Source organism: Pogoniulus pusillus, chromosome 4, assembly GCF_015220805.1.
Source record: "Pogoniulus pusillus isolate bPogPus1 chromosome 4, bPogPus1.pri, whole genome shotgun sequence".
In the NCBI taxonomy this organism is placed as follows: Eukaryota; Metazoa; Chordata; class Aves; order Piciformes; family Lybiidae; genus Pogoniulus; species Pogoniulus pusillus.
The window spans coordinates 35,922,934-35,940,773 of NC_087267.1; the positions used below are offsets into that span (position 1 = coordinate 35,922,934).

The 17,840-nt window shown below is 39.0% G+C and overlaps 1 protein-coding gene across 6 annotated transcripts in view; it reads right to left on the reverse strand.

The window, feature by feature from the left end:
* The window catches only part of CACNA2D1 (calcium voltage-gated channel auxiliary subunit alpha2delta 1), a 407,133-nt gene that overhangs the window by 202,560 nt on the left and 186,733 nt on the right, over positions 1 to 17,840 (reverse strand). For all 6 annotated transcript variants that reach the window (XM_064142568.1, XM_064142569.1, XM_064142567.1 and 3 more), the window contains one exon: positions 12,441 to 12,500. In XM_064142568.1, coding sequence (XP_063998638.1) covers positions 12,441 to 12,500 — 60 coding nt within the window. The remainder of the gene's footprint in view (positions 1 to 12,440; positions 12,501 to 17,840) is intronic.

Sequence of the window (17,840 nt, forward strand, 5' to 3'; positions counted from 1 at the left end):
CTGACAGTGGACAAAATTTAAGCATCTGAGTTGAAAACTGAAGTTCATTGAAGTCTTGGAACAGTCTAAAACTGTGGAAGTACTTGAGTTTCCAGCATCAGTATTCTGAACACTTACAGCCCAAGAGAGTATCTGACTGAAGATTTAATGATGCAGTCTAGTTGAGAGGTGTCTCTGCCCGTGGTGGGGAGGTTGGAGTAGATGATCTTTAAGATCCCTTCCAACCTAAGCCATTCTGTGAAAACCATATGGGATATTGCTCTCTGGTATAGTTGACTATATCACACAATGACTCTCATTCTAGTTCTAGGCTGAAAATTTTTAAAACTGAAAACCTTCTTCCCAGGATAATCTTTTGATCTAAGGTAGAATCAGAAGTTATTCGTCCCCAGCTGGCTATACAAAGCATTCCCTTCTGTTATTGCTCACTTTCATGTTGAGCTGAAACACAGACGTCACAGCTACTGACAGTAACAGGCTCTAGAATAGCACACTGATTAACCCCAAATGTCTTAGAAATAAACAAAATATTTAGTTCCTTGTAGAATCGTAGAATCATAGAATCAACCAGGTTGGAAGAGACCTCCAAGATCATCCAGTTCAACCTATCCCCCAGCCCTAGCCAGTCAACTAGACCATGGCACTAAGTGTCCCATTGAGTCTTTTCTTGAACACCTCCAGGGACAGTGACTCCACCACCTCCCTGGGATTCCAATGGAAAATCACTCTCTCTGGGAAGAACTTCCTCTTACCATCCAGCCTATACTTTCCCCAGCACAACTTGAGACTGTCCCCTTGTTCTATTGCTGGTTGCCTGGTAGAAGAGACCAACCCCCACCTGGCTACAACCTCCCTTCAGGTAGTTGTAGACAGCAATGAGGTCACCTCTGAGCCTCCTCTTCTCCAGGCTAAACAACCCCAGCTCCCTCAGCCTCTCCTCATAGGGTTTGTGTTCCAGGCCCCTCACCAGCTTTGTTGCCCTAATTTACACTTGTTTTGTTCACTTCTTAACAGAAGAGGCAAGTTTAGTAAGGTAATCACCACAGGTATACAGTAATTTGGGAAGAAGGATCAGGGCACTCACTGGCAGCAAGATTTAGGTCTCAAAACTATTAGATTTTATACTTATTTCTTTTCAGCTCATGAAAACACAGAAAGTTGCCTGCATTGAACAGATGGAGAAATCTGTCGTTTCTGAAAATTGGATTTCCCCTGTAGACTTCAATGTGAGAGAAGAAACAGAGAAATAGGCTCTGCAGTGGGAAAAACTGCTAGCTTTCTCACAGTCTGCAACCTAATTGTGTGGTTTTGCTTTGGGTTTTTTTCTCAAGTGAAAAGCATCAAGTAATTTTAGAAACAGCATTCACTACTTGCTTACTTCCACTCTGTGTGTACTCAGCACCTAAACTACCAGACAGAAGTTCCATATCTAAGGTGGAGCTATGGAGAAAAACTCCTGGGATATGCAGTTCTTTCCACCTTTTCAAGGGAACATTCGGTAAGACAGCTCTGTATAACAAAAATAAGGCTATGGGCATTAACAAAGCTTCAGCTCCAAATATCTTTATGGTGAGGTGTGATGGTTTGGGTGTTACCTGTCTACCCCACACTTGTGAAAATCACCCAGACCAGGCTCAGTCGATCTGGAAGTGGAATGAAGTTTTATATTTACAACTTAGCACAATATAGAAGCAGATCTTCACTATATATACAGAAAGATACAAGTTGAAAAGGCAGTACAAAAACACAACACCCTTCCCAGAAACCAGGGTCCCCAGGAAGGGCTCCCAACCACCCTTTTGCCTTCCTCCCACCCCTCTACCTTACCCCAGACTTTGGCTTACGCTCAAGGTAATTTGGAGTGTTGGCCAGGGGCCGCACCTTGAGTACTGTGTCCACTTCTGGGCTCCTCAATTCAAGAGAGATGTTGAGGTGCTGGAACGTGTCCAGAGAAGGGCAACAAGGCTGGTGAGGGGCCTGGAACACAAACCCTATGAGGAGAGGCTGAGGGAGCTGGGGTTGTTTAGTCTGGAGAAGAGGAAGCTCAGGGGTGACCTCATTGCTGTCTACAACTACCTGAAGGGACACTGTAGCCAGGTGGGGGTGGCCTCTTCTCCCAGACAACCAGCAATAGAACACGGGGTCACAATCTCAAGTGTAGGCTAGATGTCAGGAGGAAGTTCCCAGAGAGAGTGATTTGCCATTGGAATGGGCTGCCCAGAGAGGTGGTGGAGGCACCGTCCCTGGAGGTGTTCAAGAAAAGCCTGGATGAGGCACTTAGTGCCATGGTCTAGTTGGCTGGATAGGGCTGGGGGATAGGCTGGACTGGATGATCTTGGAGGTCTCTTCCAACCTGGCTGATTCTATGATTCAATGATTCTAATCTCTTTTATCGTTTTATTTTCCACTACTGCTTTGTAACTGTAAACATTGAGATGTTTTGGTTTTTGGTTTGGATTTTTTTTTTCAAAAGAAAAACATAATGTAAAAGCAGTACAGTAAATACCAGCAACTTCACACATAGCTTACTTCAGTCTAAGTCACCTTACAAAGGCTCTTTCACAGAATCATAGGATGGTTTGGGTTGGAAGGCACCTCCAAAAGTCATCTAGTACAACCCCACCATGGTCAGCAGGGACACGCTTACAGCCTGACCTCCGGGCATGTGACTTCAACTACTCCCCTGGGCAACCTGTTCCAGCACCCTCATGGTAAAGAACTTGTTCCTAACATCCCATCTAAATCTCATCTAATTTTAAACCATTGCCCCCCACTCTATCACTAGAGGCCTTTGGAAACAGTCCCACTGCAGCCTTATTGTAGGCTCCCTTCAGGTACTGGAAGGCTACAATTAGGTCCCTCCAGAGTCTTCTCTTCTCCAGGCTGAACAACATCAATGCTATCAGCCTGCCCTTGTAGCAGAAGTATTCCAGCCTCCTGTTCACTCTTGTGGCCTTTCTCTGGACCTGCTCCATCAGGTCCACGTCCTTTCTTTGTTGAGGGCTCCAGACTGGGACTCAGTACTTCAGGTGAGGTCTCACCAGAGCAGAATGAAGGGGCAGAAGCACCTCTCTCAACCTGCTGGCCACACATCTTTCGAGTCAGCCCAGGATGCCATTAGCTTTCTGGACTGCAGGCACACACCACTGAGTCACATCCAGCTTCTCATCCACCAGCACCTCCAAACCTTTTCAAACCATTTCATTTCAGTCTCAGCCATTACATACTGGGCACACGTGTCAAGTTATAAATAGAAATTAAAAAATAATACTACTCTAGTGCCAATGGATACAAACACCAAAAATCAATATCCAGTCCCATTCATGTATAAGAAAGATTTATAATATGCCTCCGGCCTGCCACAGTATGTGGATTATGTTTTGATAATTTTTTTTAAGCCTTCAGTCTTAATTTAGCCTGTGGTTTTGGTTTTTTTCTACTAGTATTCCTCACCAAAAGAAAACAAACTCCAACAACAACAAACACATCCCTCAGCTGTAGTAATAGAATCCTAGCACAAAACTCCTGCAGAGAAGCACAATGAAATTAACATGTCCTACTTGAAAGGGGAAAAAATGCCATGCTGAGACTACATATCACCTCAATGAGTATTTTAGAATACCTTAAGTGTAGAAATAATTTATACTGCTCTACCTATAGCAAATTAGATTAAATTAAACTTTTCTATATGGATATCATTCATTCTGGCAAGAAAACTTCCACTGGAATTCTTCTTTTATGGTTTTAGGTGGAAAAAAAGATAACATACAAAGCATAAAATGTTCTATCAGGAGAAAACACCAGAATTTTGTGCAAGCACAGAAAAAAATAAAACCAATGGAGCCAAGTTCCTTCATTTTGCTGTTCCCATGTGTAACTCTTAGAAATGCAAAACTAAAGCTCCTCTCTTGAGAAATGGTAATGCCCAAAAGACTAAGAAGAGAATCCTAGCTCAATTAATTATTCATTAGGGATTATTCATTCATTTTTAAAAGCAGAGATCTATTCAGGATTAGCATAGTCATATTTATTCTTCTTATCTTCAAGACAGTTACAAGGCACAGCACTCCAGTGCAGTATAATTTGGGACAGCCAAATGGGAAAATGAAAATAGAATGATAATGCTTTCCATAAACACATAAATTACAGGCAGCCATGGAGCTGGCTTACAGCTCTCAAGACTTGCTATATCCTAATGTTACTCCAGGTCTGGGCAGTTCTGATATGCTCATTAGCTCTTATTTGCTTACTGCACAAAAAAAGACATGAGAAAAGTAAACACATGCTTAAGAGCTCACATTGCTGGTCAAATCAGGTAGAATTTTTCTCTTTTTTTAATGCCTATGATGTGTCAGCATCATGTATAATTAGCATGTTGTTCATTTTGAGCAATCTCTCTGCTCTGTTATGCAGCTCTCTTGCTTTGTTGCAAGCCTACAGAGATATGTGATACTGCTTGAATCACACATCATCATTTTCAGAGCATAAAAAAAGCTTCACCCTTTGTTTAAATTCTAATGAGAATTATACCATATACAAGGAGTGGGAGGATAAGAATTCCCAAAGTGTTAAGCTGAATGCAGCTCTTAATAATAAGACTGACTAGCATTCCTAGTATTCCCAGGATATTTTGAAGTTGATACAATAAGGAACTCAAAATTTCTATTCTATTTCAACTGAAAAGAGTACAAACATCAAACATTTTCTCTTTTCAACTATTGCACAAATTATTGTTCCTGGGATACCACTTCTTGGTAGTACACTTTAAGTATAAAATGTTTGGGAAAATCATAGAATGGCTTTGGTTGGGAGGGACCTTAGAGATCATTAATTCCAACCTCCCCACCAAGGGAAGGGATGCCTCTCAACTAGACTCTGCTTCTCAAAGCCTTATCCAGCCTGGCCTTGAACAGCCCCGCAGAGCAGACATTCACAACTTTCCTGAACAGCCTATTCCAGAGTTCCATCCTTGTACTGAAGAACTCCTTCCTAAGAACCAGTCTAAACCTACTCTCCCCTCAGCTTCAAACCATTCTCCCTTGTCCTACTACTAGACACCCTTGTGAAAAGTCCTTCTTCAGCCTTCCTGTAAGCGATTTCTTAAGCCATTGGACTGATGGATTTTGTTCTTGTTTTGTTGGGGTTTTCAGTTTTTGGTTTGGTTTGTTTCGGAGTTTTTTCTGAGGGGAGAGGGTGGTTATTGTTTCTTTAATGGTATTTCATTACATCTAAGGTTTATAGACCTACACATGTAAAGCTTCCAGCTTCCATGTTAGCTCCTCTTTCTCTTTCTTAAAGATGATGAACAATGACAAAAGAAAGATGAACTTTCATCTAGTATCTTACAGGAATCCTGTGTCAAAAAAACAGGTTAAGCTATTGAGCCCTGGCACAATTCCTGTGGCTTTGTAAAGAAAAAAAGAATTAAAAGAAAAAAATACAAGTGAATGGAAAGAAGAAAATTACAAATATCTCTACCTCCAAAAATCCAAGCAACTGATCTTAGAAGTTCAGAACAGCTCTATTTTTAATGTGAAATATTAAGTGTAGTACTAAACCCTTCTGTTTATATATCTGAGTATTTGACCCTGTTCACAGCAAACTTTCAAAACATCTCAGGTCTAATTTGTTTCTCCAAATATGGCTATTATGAATGGCAATTCTTTTCTGAAGAAAGAAATAAAATTCTGTAATAGTCTCTGAATTTGTCTATTTTATAGAAATCTGCCTCCATTATGAAAAGCTGCAGTTGAATGTTACTGTCTTACTCCATTGATTATTTTTTTGTGCATATTCAGTTATACCAGAGTGGGGTTTTACATTACAAAAGATAATTTAAAGCAAAATAAAGGAAAGAGAAAATAAGAACTCCACACTTTCCTCTTATTAGTAATTTTAACTCAGCAGAATTAAGCAGGTTAATATTCCTTATTCCAAAACATTGGAACATGTCCTAGATTCAGTGTATTAAAGGGTCTGGGTAACATGGCAATTGGAGAATAAGTTTGGCTAGAAGATGACGGAAATAGTTATGTTCTAGTTAACAGTGGAAAGAACAAAACAAAGTGAAAGACACTGGAAATATTTGGTTTACAGACAAAATAAGTAGCATCCTTGAACTCCATTTCTAATTCATAGAATCATAGAATCAACCAGGTTGGAAGAGACCTCCAACATCATCCAGCCCAACCTAGTGCCCAGCCCTGACCAATCAACTAGACCAGGGCACTAAGTGCCTCATCCAGGCTTCGCATGAACACCTCCAGGGACGGCAACTCCACCACCTCCCTGGACAGCCCATTCCAATCTCAATCACTCTCTCTGGCAAGAACTTCCTCCTAACATCCATCCTATACCTCCCCTGGCACAACTTGAGACTGTGTCCCCTTGTTCCGTTGCTGGTTGCCTGGCAGAAGAGACTGAGCCCCACCTGGCTACAGCTTCCTTTCAGATAATTGTAGACAGCAATGAGGTCACCCCTGAGCCTCCCGTTCTCCAGGATAAACAACCCCAGCTCCCTCAACCTCTCCTTATAGGGCTGACTCATTAAGAGTAGTAAAGCACTGTGAAGAATTACTTATCACAGATTTGTGTCAGCAGCTGAATTTGCAGGTGAAAGGTAAAACCAAAAAGCTGGCTAGCTTCACCCGTGTTAAAAATTCAGTGAACTCTCAGAAAACATGTTGGCTGCAGAAAGCTTTCCTTAATATCATACTTCTCTGTTGTGAAGATCCTCCAAAGTGTTAATACATTGAGTACAATAGCACCTCTTGCTTTTAATAGGATTTTTTCCTTCAGAAAGTACATTAAAGACTTATTCAAAATGGTGATGACGCACATGTATGGTGTCTTAATAATGAGAAATCACACCTTTCCTTTTCTCTTTTCCAGCTCTCTCTCTCCACCCCTTTTTCAGAAGCTGCAAAGTTTTAAAATTACTTGCCTTGTCAATAAGTAAAAAAGCATTAGGTGTCTGCTAATATATTTGATTTTCCAGATGGAACTCTTGAAAGATTTTTCAGTGATTGAAGATGCTTTTTTACTTTACTCTGAAAGCTCATTTGACAAGTTCCCTGCCATGGAGGCACTTCACTGCTTGAATGAGATCCTTGCAGTGATTTAGATTGTAAAAGTGCAGTCCTATACTCAATCAAAGCATACAAAGAGATGACTAATAACAAAAAAAAAAAAAAAATAAGACCAAAAGATGACAGAATCATAGAATGGCTTAAGGTTGGAAAAGATCTTGTAGATCACCTACTCCAACATCTCCACTGGACTTACATTTGAGTTACACATGGTCATATTAGATCTTATATAATGGAACAAATGCATAGCAGAATTCTCCTATCATTCCAGATTTTTGAGGAAGTCAGTGATTTCTAAACTCAAAACTCATCTGAAAGTCTAGGAAGCTATAAAACTCCAACCAAGATGCAAGAGGCATTACCCTTATTTTTACTTATTTTTAATGATCTGCCTCCGAGAAATATTTTTCAGATCTCACTGATGTCTCCTAGAAGCCTGTAAACCAGAAGGCATCACTGGGATTTTGTGAAAATAAGAATTGGAAGATTTAGGCACAGGATGTTGGAGATGGAGAAGTGGACAGTGGTATCCTGTTCTCAGAAAAGAATGTCAGGCAGACTCTGTACTCATCTGATAAAGCCCATGGCATGCATCTCCAAGCAGGTTTCAGCATGGGCTTATTCACAATAAATTTCTACATTAAGAATCTCTTTTTTATAACTATGGAGATCCTATGAAAGTAAGGAATGCTGTAACTGCTGTATCTGCTGTATCATTTTGAGAAAGCATTATTGAAAAATAACACAAATGGTTTGACAAACCTCAAATAAACACCACAATTCCTAAACCCACCTAATTTTAGTAAATGTGACTCACTGTTGCTGCCTCTGCACCTCACTGTCCTATCACTTCTAGCACACACACAGATCCCTGTTGTCTGAGTAGAAAGATGTCAAATGTGCAACCACTGACAAAGGAAAAAACAAAGGTTCTTTACAGTAAGACATAGAATGGCTTAGGTTGGAAGCAACCTTAGATGTCACCTGTTCCAACCTTCTCACCACAGGCAGGGAAACCTCTCAACTAGACTCATCTGCTCCAGACCTCATCCAATCTGGCCCACATGGTACATTTAATTACAGACAACTAAAACCTAAATATCACAGAAAGGAGATAGAAATCCCTAAAATCTTTATTTACCACTTGTCAATTTAAACCAGTTATTCAGGTTTTTCTGGGTTGCTTGCTTTGTTTGTTTTCCCCAAATCACACAGATTTTAGAAGTGTGAGGCCCTATCCAAAATGATTCAGTCAATGGAAGATTTATTTCATGGGATTTTGGATTAGAACATTGTATGAAGACACAGAGAGCTTTTACACTTTGCTTGTGTTTAGTGCCACTAAAACTTCCATAATATGAGCTTACTGGGAAATGATGAGACCCATCTGCTTTGGGTCTGTAAGGACCAGTTTCCTGCCTGGAGCCAAATCTAAACAGTTTCATTTCCAATAGACACTCTTTTCACCCAAGAGGACACTCAGATGTGCAAGTCATTATTAAGAGAGATGTATCTTCTCTCGAACTGAGAGAAAAAAAACATATTCTACTTTGTTTTCTTCACCCTTTTTCCCTTTCAAAAGGAAAAGTATATTCACAGAACTGCCTCTTTGGAATGAAACAGAAGCTTTTAAGATGCAATGTTTTACCACTGTTGTAGCAACCACAATAAATTATAGACAATGATGAAAATCTTGAATCTGCAGCACAAGCCAAACACAGAGAGATACCTACAACTGCTCTGCTCTTTCAGGTCACCTTCTGGATCATCGCTTGTCATCTGAGACTTGCTTTATCTGTTATCCTTTCTTATCTTTCATTTTGCTAAGCAATATTTCACTTCTATTTTATGCAGCTACTAAAGAAAAAAAAATTAAAAAAATCCCAATTCAAAAGTATTATTTCTGTGACTTTTTTCTTTAATTTTAGCCCCAATAAATATCGTTCTACACATCTCCATCACCACAGTAAATGCTGTCTCAGAAATACCAGGACTACAAAAATCATCATTTACACAGAAGAATATAAAATGATAGTACTGGTTGAAAGATAAGGATATTGAAAGGATCTTTCATGTGGCACTGTAATGTGATAATTAATTCCTTAAAGTCTGAGTCTCAGTCTTCATATAAATTAGTAGATGCTAATAGGCCATCCATAAAAACCTCCCCTTTTAAAACACAAATGAGATATGCCTTATGTTTATACATATGTGAGTACAATTAATAACAAATGAGATATGCCTTATGTTTATACATATGTAAGTACAATTAATATTTCAACCCAGATGGAAACAAAATTGCTTTAGTTAACCAACCATTGCAAGGCAATCAAAAGCAGTATCATGTGTAATTGTAGAAGGTCTATTTGGGGAATAACAGCAATTACTTCACAGAGAATTCTCCTCCCCTCCCTCCTATTCACATGCAATTTTTTTCACGCATCTCTGTGGCAGAAAAATAATTGGACCATCACATGTGTCTAAACTACCCTCCTTTCACTCTGCCACACACAATAAAATTTAAACTGACAAGGCTGTTTCATTTAGAAATATTGGTTTATACCTCTGATTTGTAACTGCATTAATCTAAAACCATTTATACAGGTCTCGTTTCTCCAGCTGTACACGAAGCGAGGGAATTGGGCAATATTGACAAGGTTAGAACCGGCACTTTGGCAGCCTTCTGATTGACACATCTCTAGTAGCTCTGAACAGACCTTGGTATTATGACCAGCCCTTTTTACCCTTCCTTTTTTGGAGGAATATATTTCTGTAGAAGGAATGTTTGTGCTGTTTTCTCCTTAAAGCTCCAGAGGCTATTAAAGGCTCCAATCTGGCTGCCAAGGACATTGCTGATTGTAAGCTTATTAGAGGCAGAAACAGATTGCCCCAGTAAGTTTATTTCTACAGTGATTCATGTGCAATTCTGGTGGAAGAGCCTTCATCACCAAAAAAAAAAAGACAAGTTCTGGACAAGAAATAAACCTCATAGATCATTCATAATGCTATCAGAAGCACTTTAAGAACCCTCATCCACAGAAAGGTTTATGGGATATTTTATTTATTTTCCATCACAGCCATTAGAAGAATGAATCTTTCAGTGAAAATTTAGTTTATCAGAAAGATCTGTGGGCAAAATAATTTGAGCAGGCATTTTCTAAAGAGTGGGCCAAAAGAGAAGGAAAATTACTTCTGGGGGAAGGGAAAAAAAAAAATGAACAAATTAAATTATAAAGTGGCTTAATACATTTATTTGAAATCTAATTGCATAACCTAGTGTCAAGGTTATTATATGGTGCACGCTGTTTTCATCCAAATGCAAAACAGTAAAGCACAAGCTCCATTTGCAGTTACTTTGTTAGAAGCCTAACTGCAATTTCATTTTTTTTTCATACTCATAGTCTTTGTCTGAACCACAACGCTAAAATAAAATCACATTTCAAAACTATTTTGAGATGTCTCCTTTGCAATGAATTCTGCTAAGACCAGAAGCCTCTGTGATATGACTGAGTTGTGCAAGGAAAAGAGAAAGCCAGAGGCTGAGGTGATGCTGCAGCTGTGGTGCCAATGCGTAGCCTAAGAAGGAAAATGATTAGAAAAATCATCTGACTGTATTTACACTGTTCTGCACTGAGTTCATCAAACCTGCAGGCTCTGTTTTCTCAAAACAGAGACAGATTATAGTAGAAAAGGTCGCTGTGGCACCCTCATTATTGCATCCCTATAGAATACACATTCTGTGGTTCACTGTGTAGTAGAAGCTGGGGTTGTGCAGAGACCTCACTTAAAAGCATTCAGGCTGTGTTCAGAACCTCTTTGCACTCCTAAAAGCCAGTCACTGTCATCTGAATGATTTGTTCTGACCTTACAGTGTGGGGTTTTCTTTGTCTATTTTTAGATCTCCAAGTGTCTAAGGAACATTAGACCAAAAAGAATATTACAGAAAGCCATTGCACTTTAACTGGGTGCCACTACAACTGTAGCAGATGCACAGAGTCTAGGTTTGTAGCAGCATCACGTAAAAGCACCATCTGGTTTTGCGTCTGAAGGAACAGGTAATGAAGGCATAATAAACAACCTTGACACTTAGCAGGGAAATGTAGCCTACAATTAATAGGCCTATAAACATGCAGCACAGAATTAATTTGGCTTGATCTGTAATAAAGAATTAATTTTGTACATTTTAGAATCACCACATTTGTTTTTCAGTAAAGTCTGAAATTACTTTAAGAAAGATATTTTAGTGTTTGATCAGGCTAGGGCCTCTTTCAGTGCTACTAGAACACTGAAGAGATGAAGTTAATAACACATGGAAAAGGTTTCTAAAAACAGTACTCTATGGTTTCCATTACAGATAGTCATGTAGAAAATTAAATCCTTCTATATTAAGCCTTTTTTCCTTTTCTTCCCCCCCCCCCACCATATAAGCAAAAAACAACTTGTAGAATCTTTTCTACAATTCTAATTCTGTGTTTCATTGCTTGCAGTATCACACTTCAACTGACAGCAACCATCACTCTGATGTCTCCTCTGTAATCATTCCTTGTATTTCAAAACAAATAGATGTCTGTGTACATCAAACAGTGACACCCTTGGGTTTATTAAGCTCCCTATGAGCTTCTAAAGTAAAAATCATAAAATCATAGAATGGCTTAGGTCATCTACTCCAACTTAACCACCAAGGGCAGGGATGGATGTCTCTCAAGTAGGCTCAGCTACTCAAGGCCTCATCCAGCCTGGCTTTGAACACCCCCAGGAAGAGGAATCCACCACCTCCTGGGGAAACCTATTCCAGAGTCTTACCACCCTCATACTGAAGAACTTCTTCCTGAGATCCAGTCTAAGCCTACTCTTCCTCAGCTTTAAACCATTACCTCATGTTCTGTTTCTAGATACCCTTAAGAAAAGTCCCTCTTCAGCTTTCCTGTAGGATCTGTTCAGGTACTGGAAGGCAGCTCTAAGGTCCCCTCAGAGTCTTCTCTTCTCTAGGCTGAGAAACCCCAGCTCTCTCAACCTCTTCTCAAAGCAGAGATGCTCCAGCCTTTGGATCATCTTTGTGGCCTTCCTCTAAACTTCCCTCGAACAGCTCTATGTCCTCCTTATGATGAAGACACCAGAACTGGACACAGTGTGCAAGGTGGTGTCTCATCAGAGCAGTGAAAAAGTGTAGAATCACTCAAAAAGTCCATTCAGTTCTCTAGAAACCCAGACTGAGACTGTTTTCTGAATACAGTAAAATACCTGTTCATAGCCAATGCTTCCTTCTGTGGTGGTAGCATTTTGTAAGAACATTATTAACATTTCTAAGAGTAAAAATTGGAGAATGTTAGAAGGCAGAAAACTGAAACTTACCCCAAACTCATCCCTCCACTGATGCGATGCTTGATACTTCTCCGCTTCTTTAGCGAGGCGCTGTAGACCAAACAGAGGGTAAACATTTCAGTCTTTACTGTTTCTTCACAGAGCAATTTCTTTATATACATGCTCTGTCTACCAATTTCTCTGTATTCATGCTTTTTTTTGTACTTACTTGAAAACAAGGTATATTTGAATAAAGATGTGCCAGCTCATTTAGAAAAATGCTGTTTTCTGTATTCTTTGCTTAAGTAAACATGGACTGGAAAACTTAACACTCATGCCAATGTCATTTAAGAAGTTCTAGTTGTGTTCAAACTCCATCAGTAGCCTTCTGATAATACTTTCTCTTACACACACCACCTTGCCTGACATCATAGAATGGTTTGGGTTAGAAGGGTAACCTCCAAATTTCAGCTAGTCCAATCCCCCTGCAGACAGCAGGGACAAACTCCACTAGATCAGGTTGCTCAGAACCTTGTCAAGCCTCACCTTGAATATCTTCAAGAGTGGGGCCTCAGCTACCTCTCTGGGCATCCTATTCCAGCACTCTCATGGCAAAGAACTTGTTCCTAACATCTGACCTAAATCTCCTCTTCTCTAATTTCAAACCATTTCCTCTCATTCTATCAGTGCAGGCCTTTGGAAACTATCACTTTGCACCCTTCTCGTAGGCTCCCTTCAGGCCCTATCACTACAATCTGTACAAAGAAAAAAGAATTCTGAGATTACAGCAATGAAACCCAAAGTGCTGTACAGTAGTACAGAATCTGAGAAATCATGATTAGGAAGAGAAGGCTTTAAAAGCTAACCAAACGCTGAAGCATCTACTCCCAGGTTTTTGGAGCATGCTTGGCAGCTGTAGGATAGTACTTCTAAGCAAGAGATCAAAAGGGTTGACGTCAGTTTTAGGCAGTGTGATTAATATAGCAGCTGATGTCAAATGTAAAATGCTGGAAATCACTGTGAGTAAACAAACATTTGTTTCTACCTCTATTTTATTTTATTTTTAAACCAACTTTTTAATAAATAAGAACTGCTCTCTCCTTGGCTATTTTCTAAATATGATGTAGGAAGCAATGTTTTCAGGACTTTTCAGAACACCCAACTCAGTAATGAAAGAACAATTATCCTCTGAAAGATGACCACTGGCCAGACAAAAGTATTTTTATCAAACTTCCAAGGAAGGCAAGAGTCTAGTTCCAGTTCCAGTCTAGTTGAACTAGATTTCCTAGCATCTTTTAAAGATAGTGGATGCCTCAAAAGCAAAACATGTATTGGGAATGTCAGATAAGATACAAATGCTATTTATTCCATCAGCCTGTGAACTTTTCCTTAACTTGTAAAGGGCTTACAAAATACTACCCAGAAAAACAGACCAACAACTGAAAAAGCCAAAGCCAGGCAGCCTGTCAATAAACTGTCCATTTTCAAAGGTCTTGTCCCCAGGTTCCAATATATGTTACAAGTTCTGAAAGACAGCCTTTGATGCAGCGCAGACAGTAAGAAGGAGACCTGAAGAATCTTTATCTGATCTGCAAAGATAAACTCCCCAGAAGGTTTATTCATCTTCCAGGCTTCATTCTATGCACATATGTCATATCTTTATCTCCTCCTAGCTAGGACAGAAGTCTGTCAGTAATAGGCCAATTACAGTGATATTCACTACAATGAAATCAATCTTTTTTTCCCCCTCCTTTCTCATTCTCCTTTAAGTATTTTATCTTGAAAATAAAATCTGACTACCACTTGATGTATTAAGCTATTATAAAATGTATAAGCTTGAAATTATTAGACACCAGTAGCCTCACAAAGCTTCCTAAAATAGCAAATTCATGGGTATTTTAGGTTATATTGAGGAGATAAATACCCAGGGAGAAGATATATCAAGCCTAAACAGAACAATGTACAATTTAATGAACTTCAAACCCTGATTTTAAAATATGATCCAAATAGTCAATCCTGATCTTGCACAAACAGTGTAAAAGTTGCAAGGAGTACATGTAAAAGTGGTTTCAAACAGGAATTTCTATTTACATTTGAAATATACTCTTCTTTTTTATATGATTATGAATTGCACATAAGCTGCAAGAGAGAAATATGAGGAGAAGACTTTGCTAAGACTGACATAAGGTGCCTGAAGTGCCAGTGACAGACTGACGTTATTATTTCACTACAGCTTTAATACAGGCTGTTAAAATGTTAAGAAAATGCATTTTCAGCTTCATAAACTGTTACATTCTGCATTAAAATAAATTAGAATTATTTACTTCCATCTTGGTTCTATTGTTTTTACTTTCTTCAAGTATGTTATAATGTTGTAGTAACTCCGGGTAATCAATTAGCCAAATAGCCATTAATTACTCCATTAATTATGCAATTATAGAATCAAAGAATGACTCCTAAATGCTATAAACAACCTAAACTTCTACTTTTTTTTCCTCCTCCCCAACCCAGCTATAGATAACAACATCCAACTTTATTTAAACAATAAACAGAAAATTACTTTCCATGTTTTACATGTTTGTCTAATGCATTTGAAGCCATTTTTGGTTTATTCAGATGAACAGCAATTCTACTCAAGAATTCCCCACTTTGTTGTTTTGTTTGTTTGTGGTGTTTTTTTTAAGCAAGATGACCTCATATCTAACACAAGGCTGTCATGTTGCCTAAAAAAAAGGCAACCTAATGGAAAAAACAAACCTCAGTGTCATCCTCCTTACGTTTAGCAAAGAGATAGTAAAGGATTTCTGTATCTGTTAACATCTGTAGTCAAAAATCATTCTTTATGACTTAAGACATTCCTACTGTTTGAGTGAAGACTGATAGTCCATAAAACATACTACACTTCTAGGAATTCTCCAGTTCCAAAGCAGAAGAGTTAAAATTAATGAAGCTGCTATTCTCAATAAAATCAGAAATAAATGGGAAGCCAAATCTGAACTAAAGTATCTGAGATTAATATATTTCAGTTGAAGTTAATGCTTTCTGACATGTATAACCATATTGACTTTAACAGGGAAACCTGAAAAAGGAAGACTCTAAACAAATGCATCACACATGTGGCTTTTGGCCTCTAAAATGCTGTGTGCAAGCCCCTCTGTGCAAATTACCAAACAGAAAAGCAAAAAGTAACAGGTGCCAGTACTACATCTACTTCTAAAGGAGTGCTAAAGAGTCTTTTAAATACATTATACTACAGCAGGATTCTGAGTTAAATTTTAGTAAGAATCTAAAATCCTGCAGTAGTCAAAGGTAGCACTAACATCAAAATCTCTGATTCTTTCCTAAAGCAAATCACAGAATGGCTGGAGCAAGATACCCCACTGAAAATCATCACTGATGAACAAATAAATAAGCTCAAACACATACATTTACACTTCTAGAGAAGTAGTAGAGCTGGAGGAAAGATGCCAGGAGCATCTTCAAGCTGCCTTCCAATACCTGAAGGGAGCCTATAGGAAGGCTGGAGAGGAACTTTTCATAAGGGTGTCTAGCACCAGGACAAGTGGCAGTGGTTTGAAGCTGAGGGAGAGTAGGTTCAGCCTGGAACTCAGGAAGAAACTCTGCAGTACAAGGGTGGTGAAACTCTGGAACACATTGCCCAACGAGGTTGTGAATGCCTCCTCCCTAGAGGTGTTTGAGGCCAGTCTGGATGAGGCTTTTAGCACCCAAGTCTTGTTACAAGTCATCTCTGCCCATGGTGGGAGTTGGAGTAGATGAACTCTATGGTCCCTTCCAATCTAAGCCATTCCATGATATGCATCTGGGTGAGTGCACACTATACAGAACTAACAGGGGGAATACTGCCAAATACCAGTCAGTAGTTGCCTGAAAGCTAACTGGTTTCCACCTCAGAATGGTCTCTAATGTTCATAAACTTAACTAATAACACTGTTGGCAGTAGATAAAAAGAAATCTTACACGAGCAGTCCATGGAATAAATGAACTGCAGGTGCAAAACTATTGCTGGTTAGAACCTTCCAAATCCTGGAGAAGTGGACAAATCAAATACAGCCACAATGAAGAACAACTGGGAGCACTGAATCCAGTTTGTATGCTTTGCGTGAAATATCTTACATGTTTAATATGCTGCAGAATGAGTGTACAAAACCATTCTGCTCAATTATTATTAAAAAGCAACAAAGAATGTTCTCTGCCCTCTAACGAGGGCTCTTCATTAAATTCTATACTTTCCAACTTTACAGGGAAACTGAGGGAGGATGGAGATTCAATTCCTGAGGTTAAGAATGTTTTTAGGATGTGTGGAATCAGGAGGATTGAGAAGCTGGGCAACATTATGACACCTTGATACTGTGAAAAATGTTTCAGCGGACTAGAGAGTAAGATAAAAAGAACTGCAGATAAAGGCATGAAGCAAAATGATCAGAAAAGTTAAAAAAACAGTCTGTCAGATGCATCTTGACACCCAGCAATGAAATTTTGGTAGAGTGGCATGTAGAAACAGCAAAAGACCAATTCTTTTAACACATAATTTATCCTCTCATTTGCAGAGGTTTCAGAGCCTTAGAGCTTATTACATTTTCACTCTAACGATTCAGATGCCTTAAATGCAAGTCACATTAGTGTTATACTTTTAAACAAGCTCAAAGTGAAGGACACATGCTGAAGCCATTAGACTGAAATTGCCAAGTGCTCTGACAAATCACAACTTGCACAACGCCACCAGCTCCAGTTCACTGCCTGCCTTAGGAAACTTTCAAGCTTCACAGCTGAGCTAGCAACTTCACAGGCATGATTAGAAACTGACACATGTATTGAGTGGGTATCCTGTTACCCTGATTGTTCAACTGTTCTGCATGTATAGTTCTTAGGAACTCAGGGAAAAGTCAGGGCTACAAAAAGTGATTATAGGAATGTCCAAATTAATTTCTGCAAAACAAGGGCTCTAAAATGTCAAAAAAGTAATTATCCTCTAATATTAAAAAAAAAAAAAAAGTTAAAGAATAAAAAGGCAAAAGCCAAACAAGCACAAAATACAATTTTTAAATGCTTAACATTTAATAGGACTGCAGATGTACAAAATATGACTAGGTGTAAAACTGCCTTATTTCCAAGAGAATAATAAGAAGGAGAATAGATTAAATAAATAAATCCTCAGTAAAGGACAAAGAGAAACACAAAATGGCTTAGGTTGGAAGGGACCTGAGAGACCATCTACTCCATGTCTACCATGGACAGGGACACCTCTCAACTAGACTGAGATGCTCAAGACCTTGTCCAACCTGGCTTTGAACACCCCCAGGGAGGAGGCATCCACAGCCTTGCTGAGCAACTTACTCCAGAGTTTCACCACCCTTATACTGAAGAACTTCTTAAGATCCAGTCTAAGCCTACTCTCCCTCAACATCAAATCATTTCCCCTTGTCCTATTGC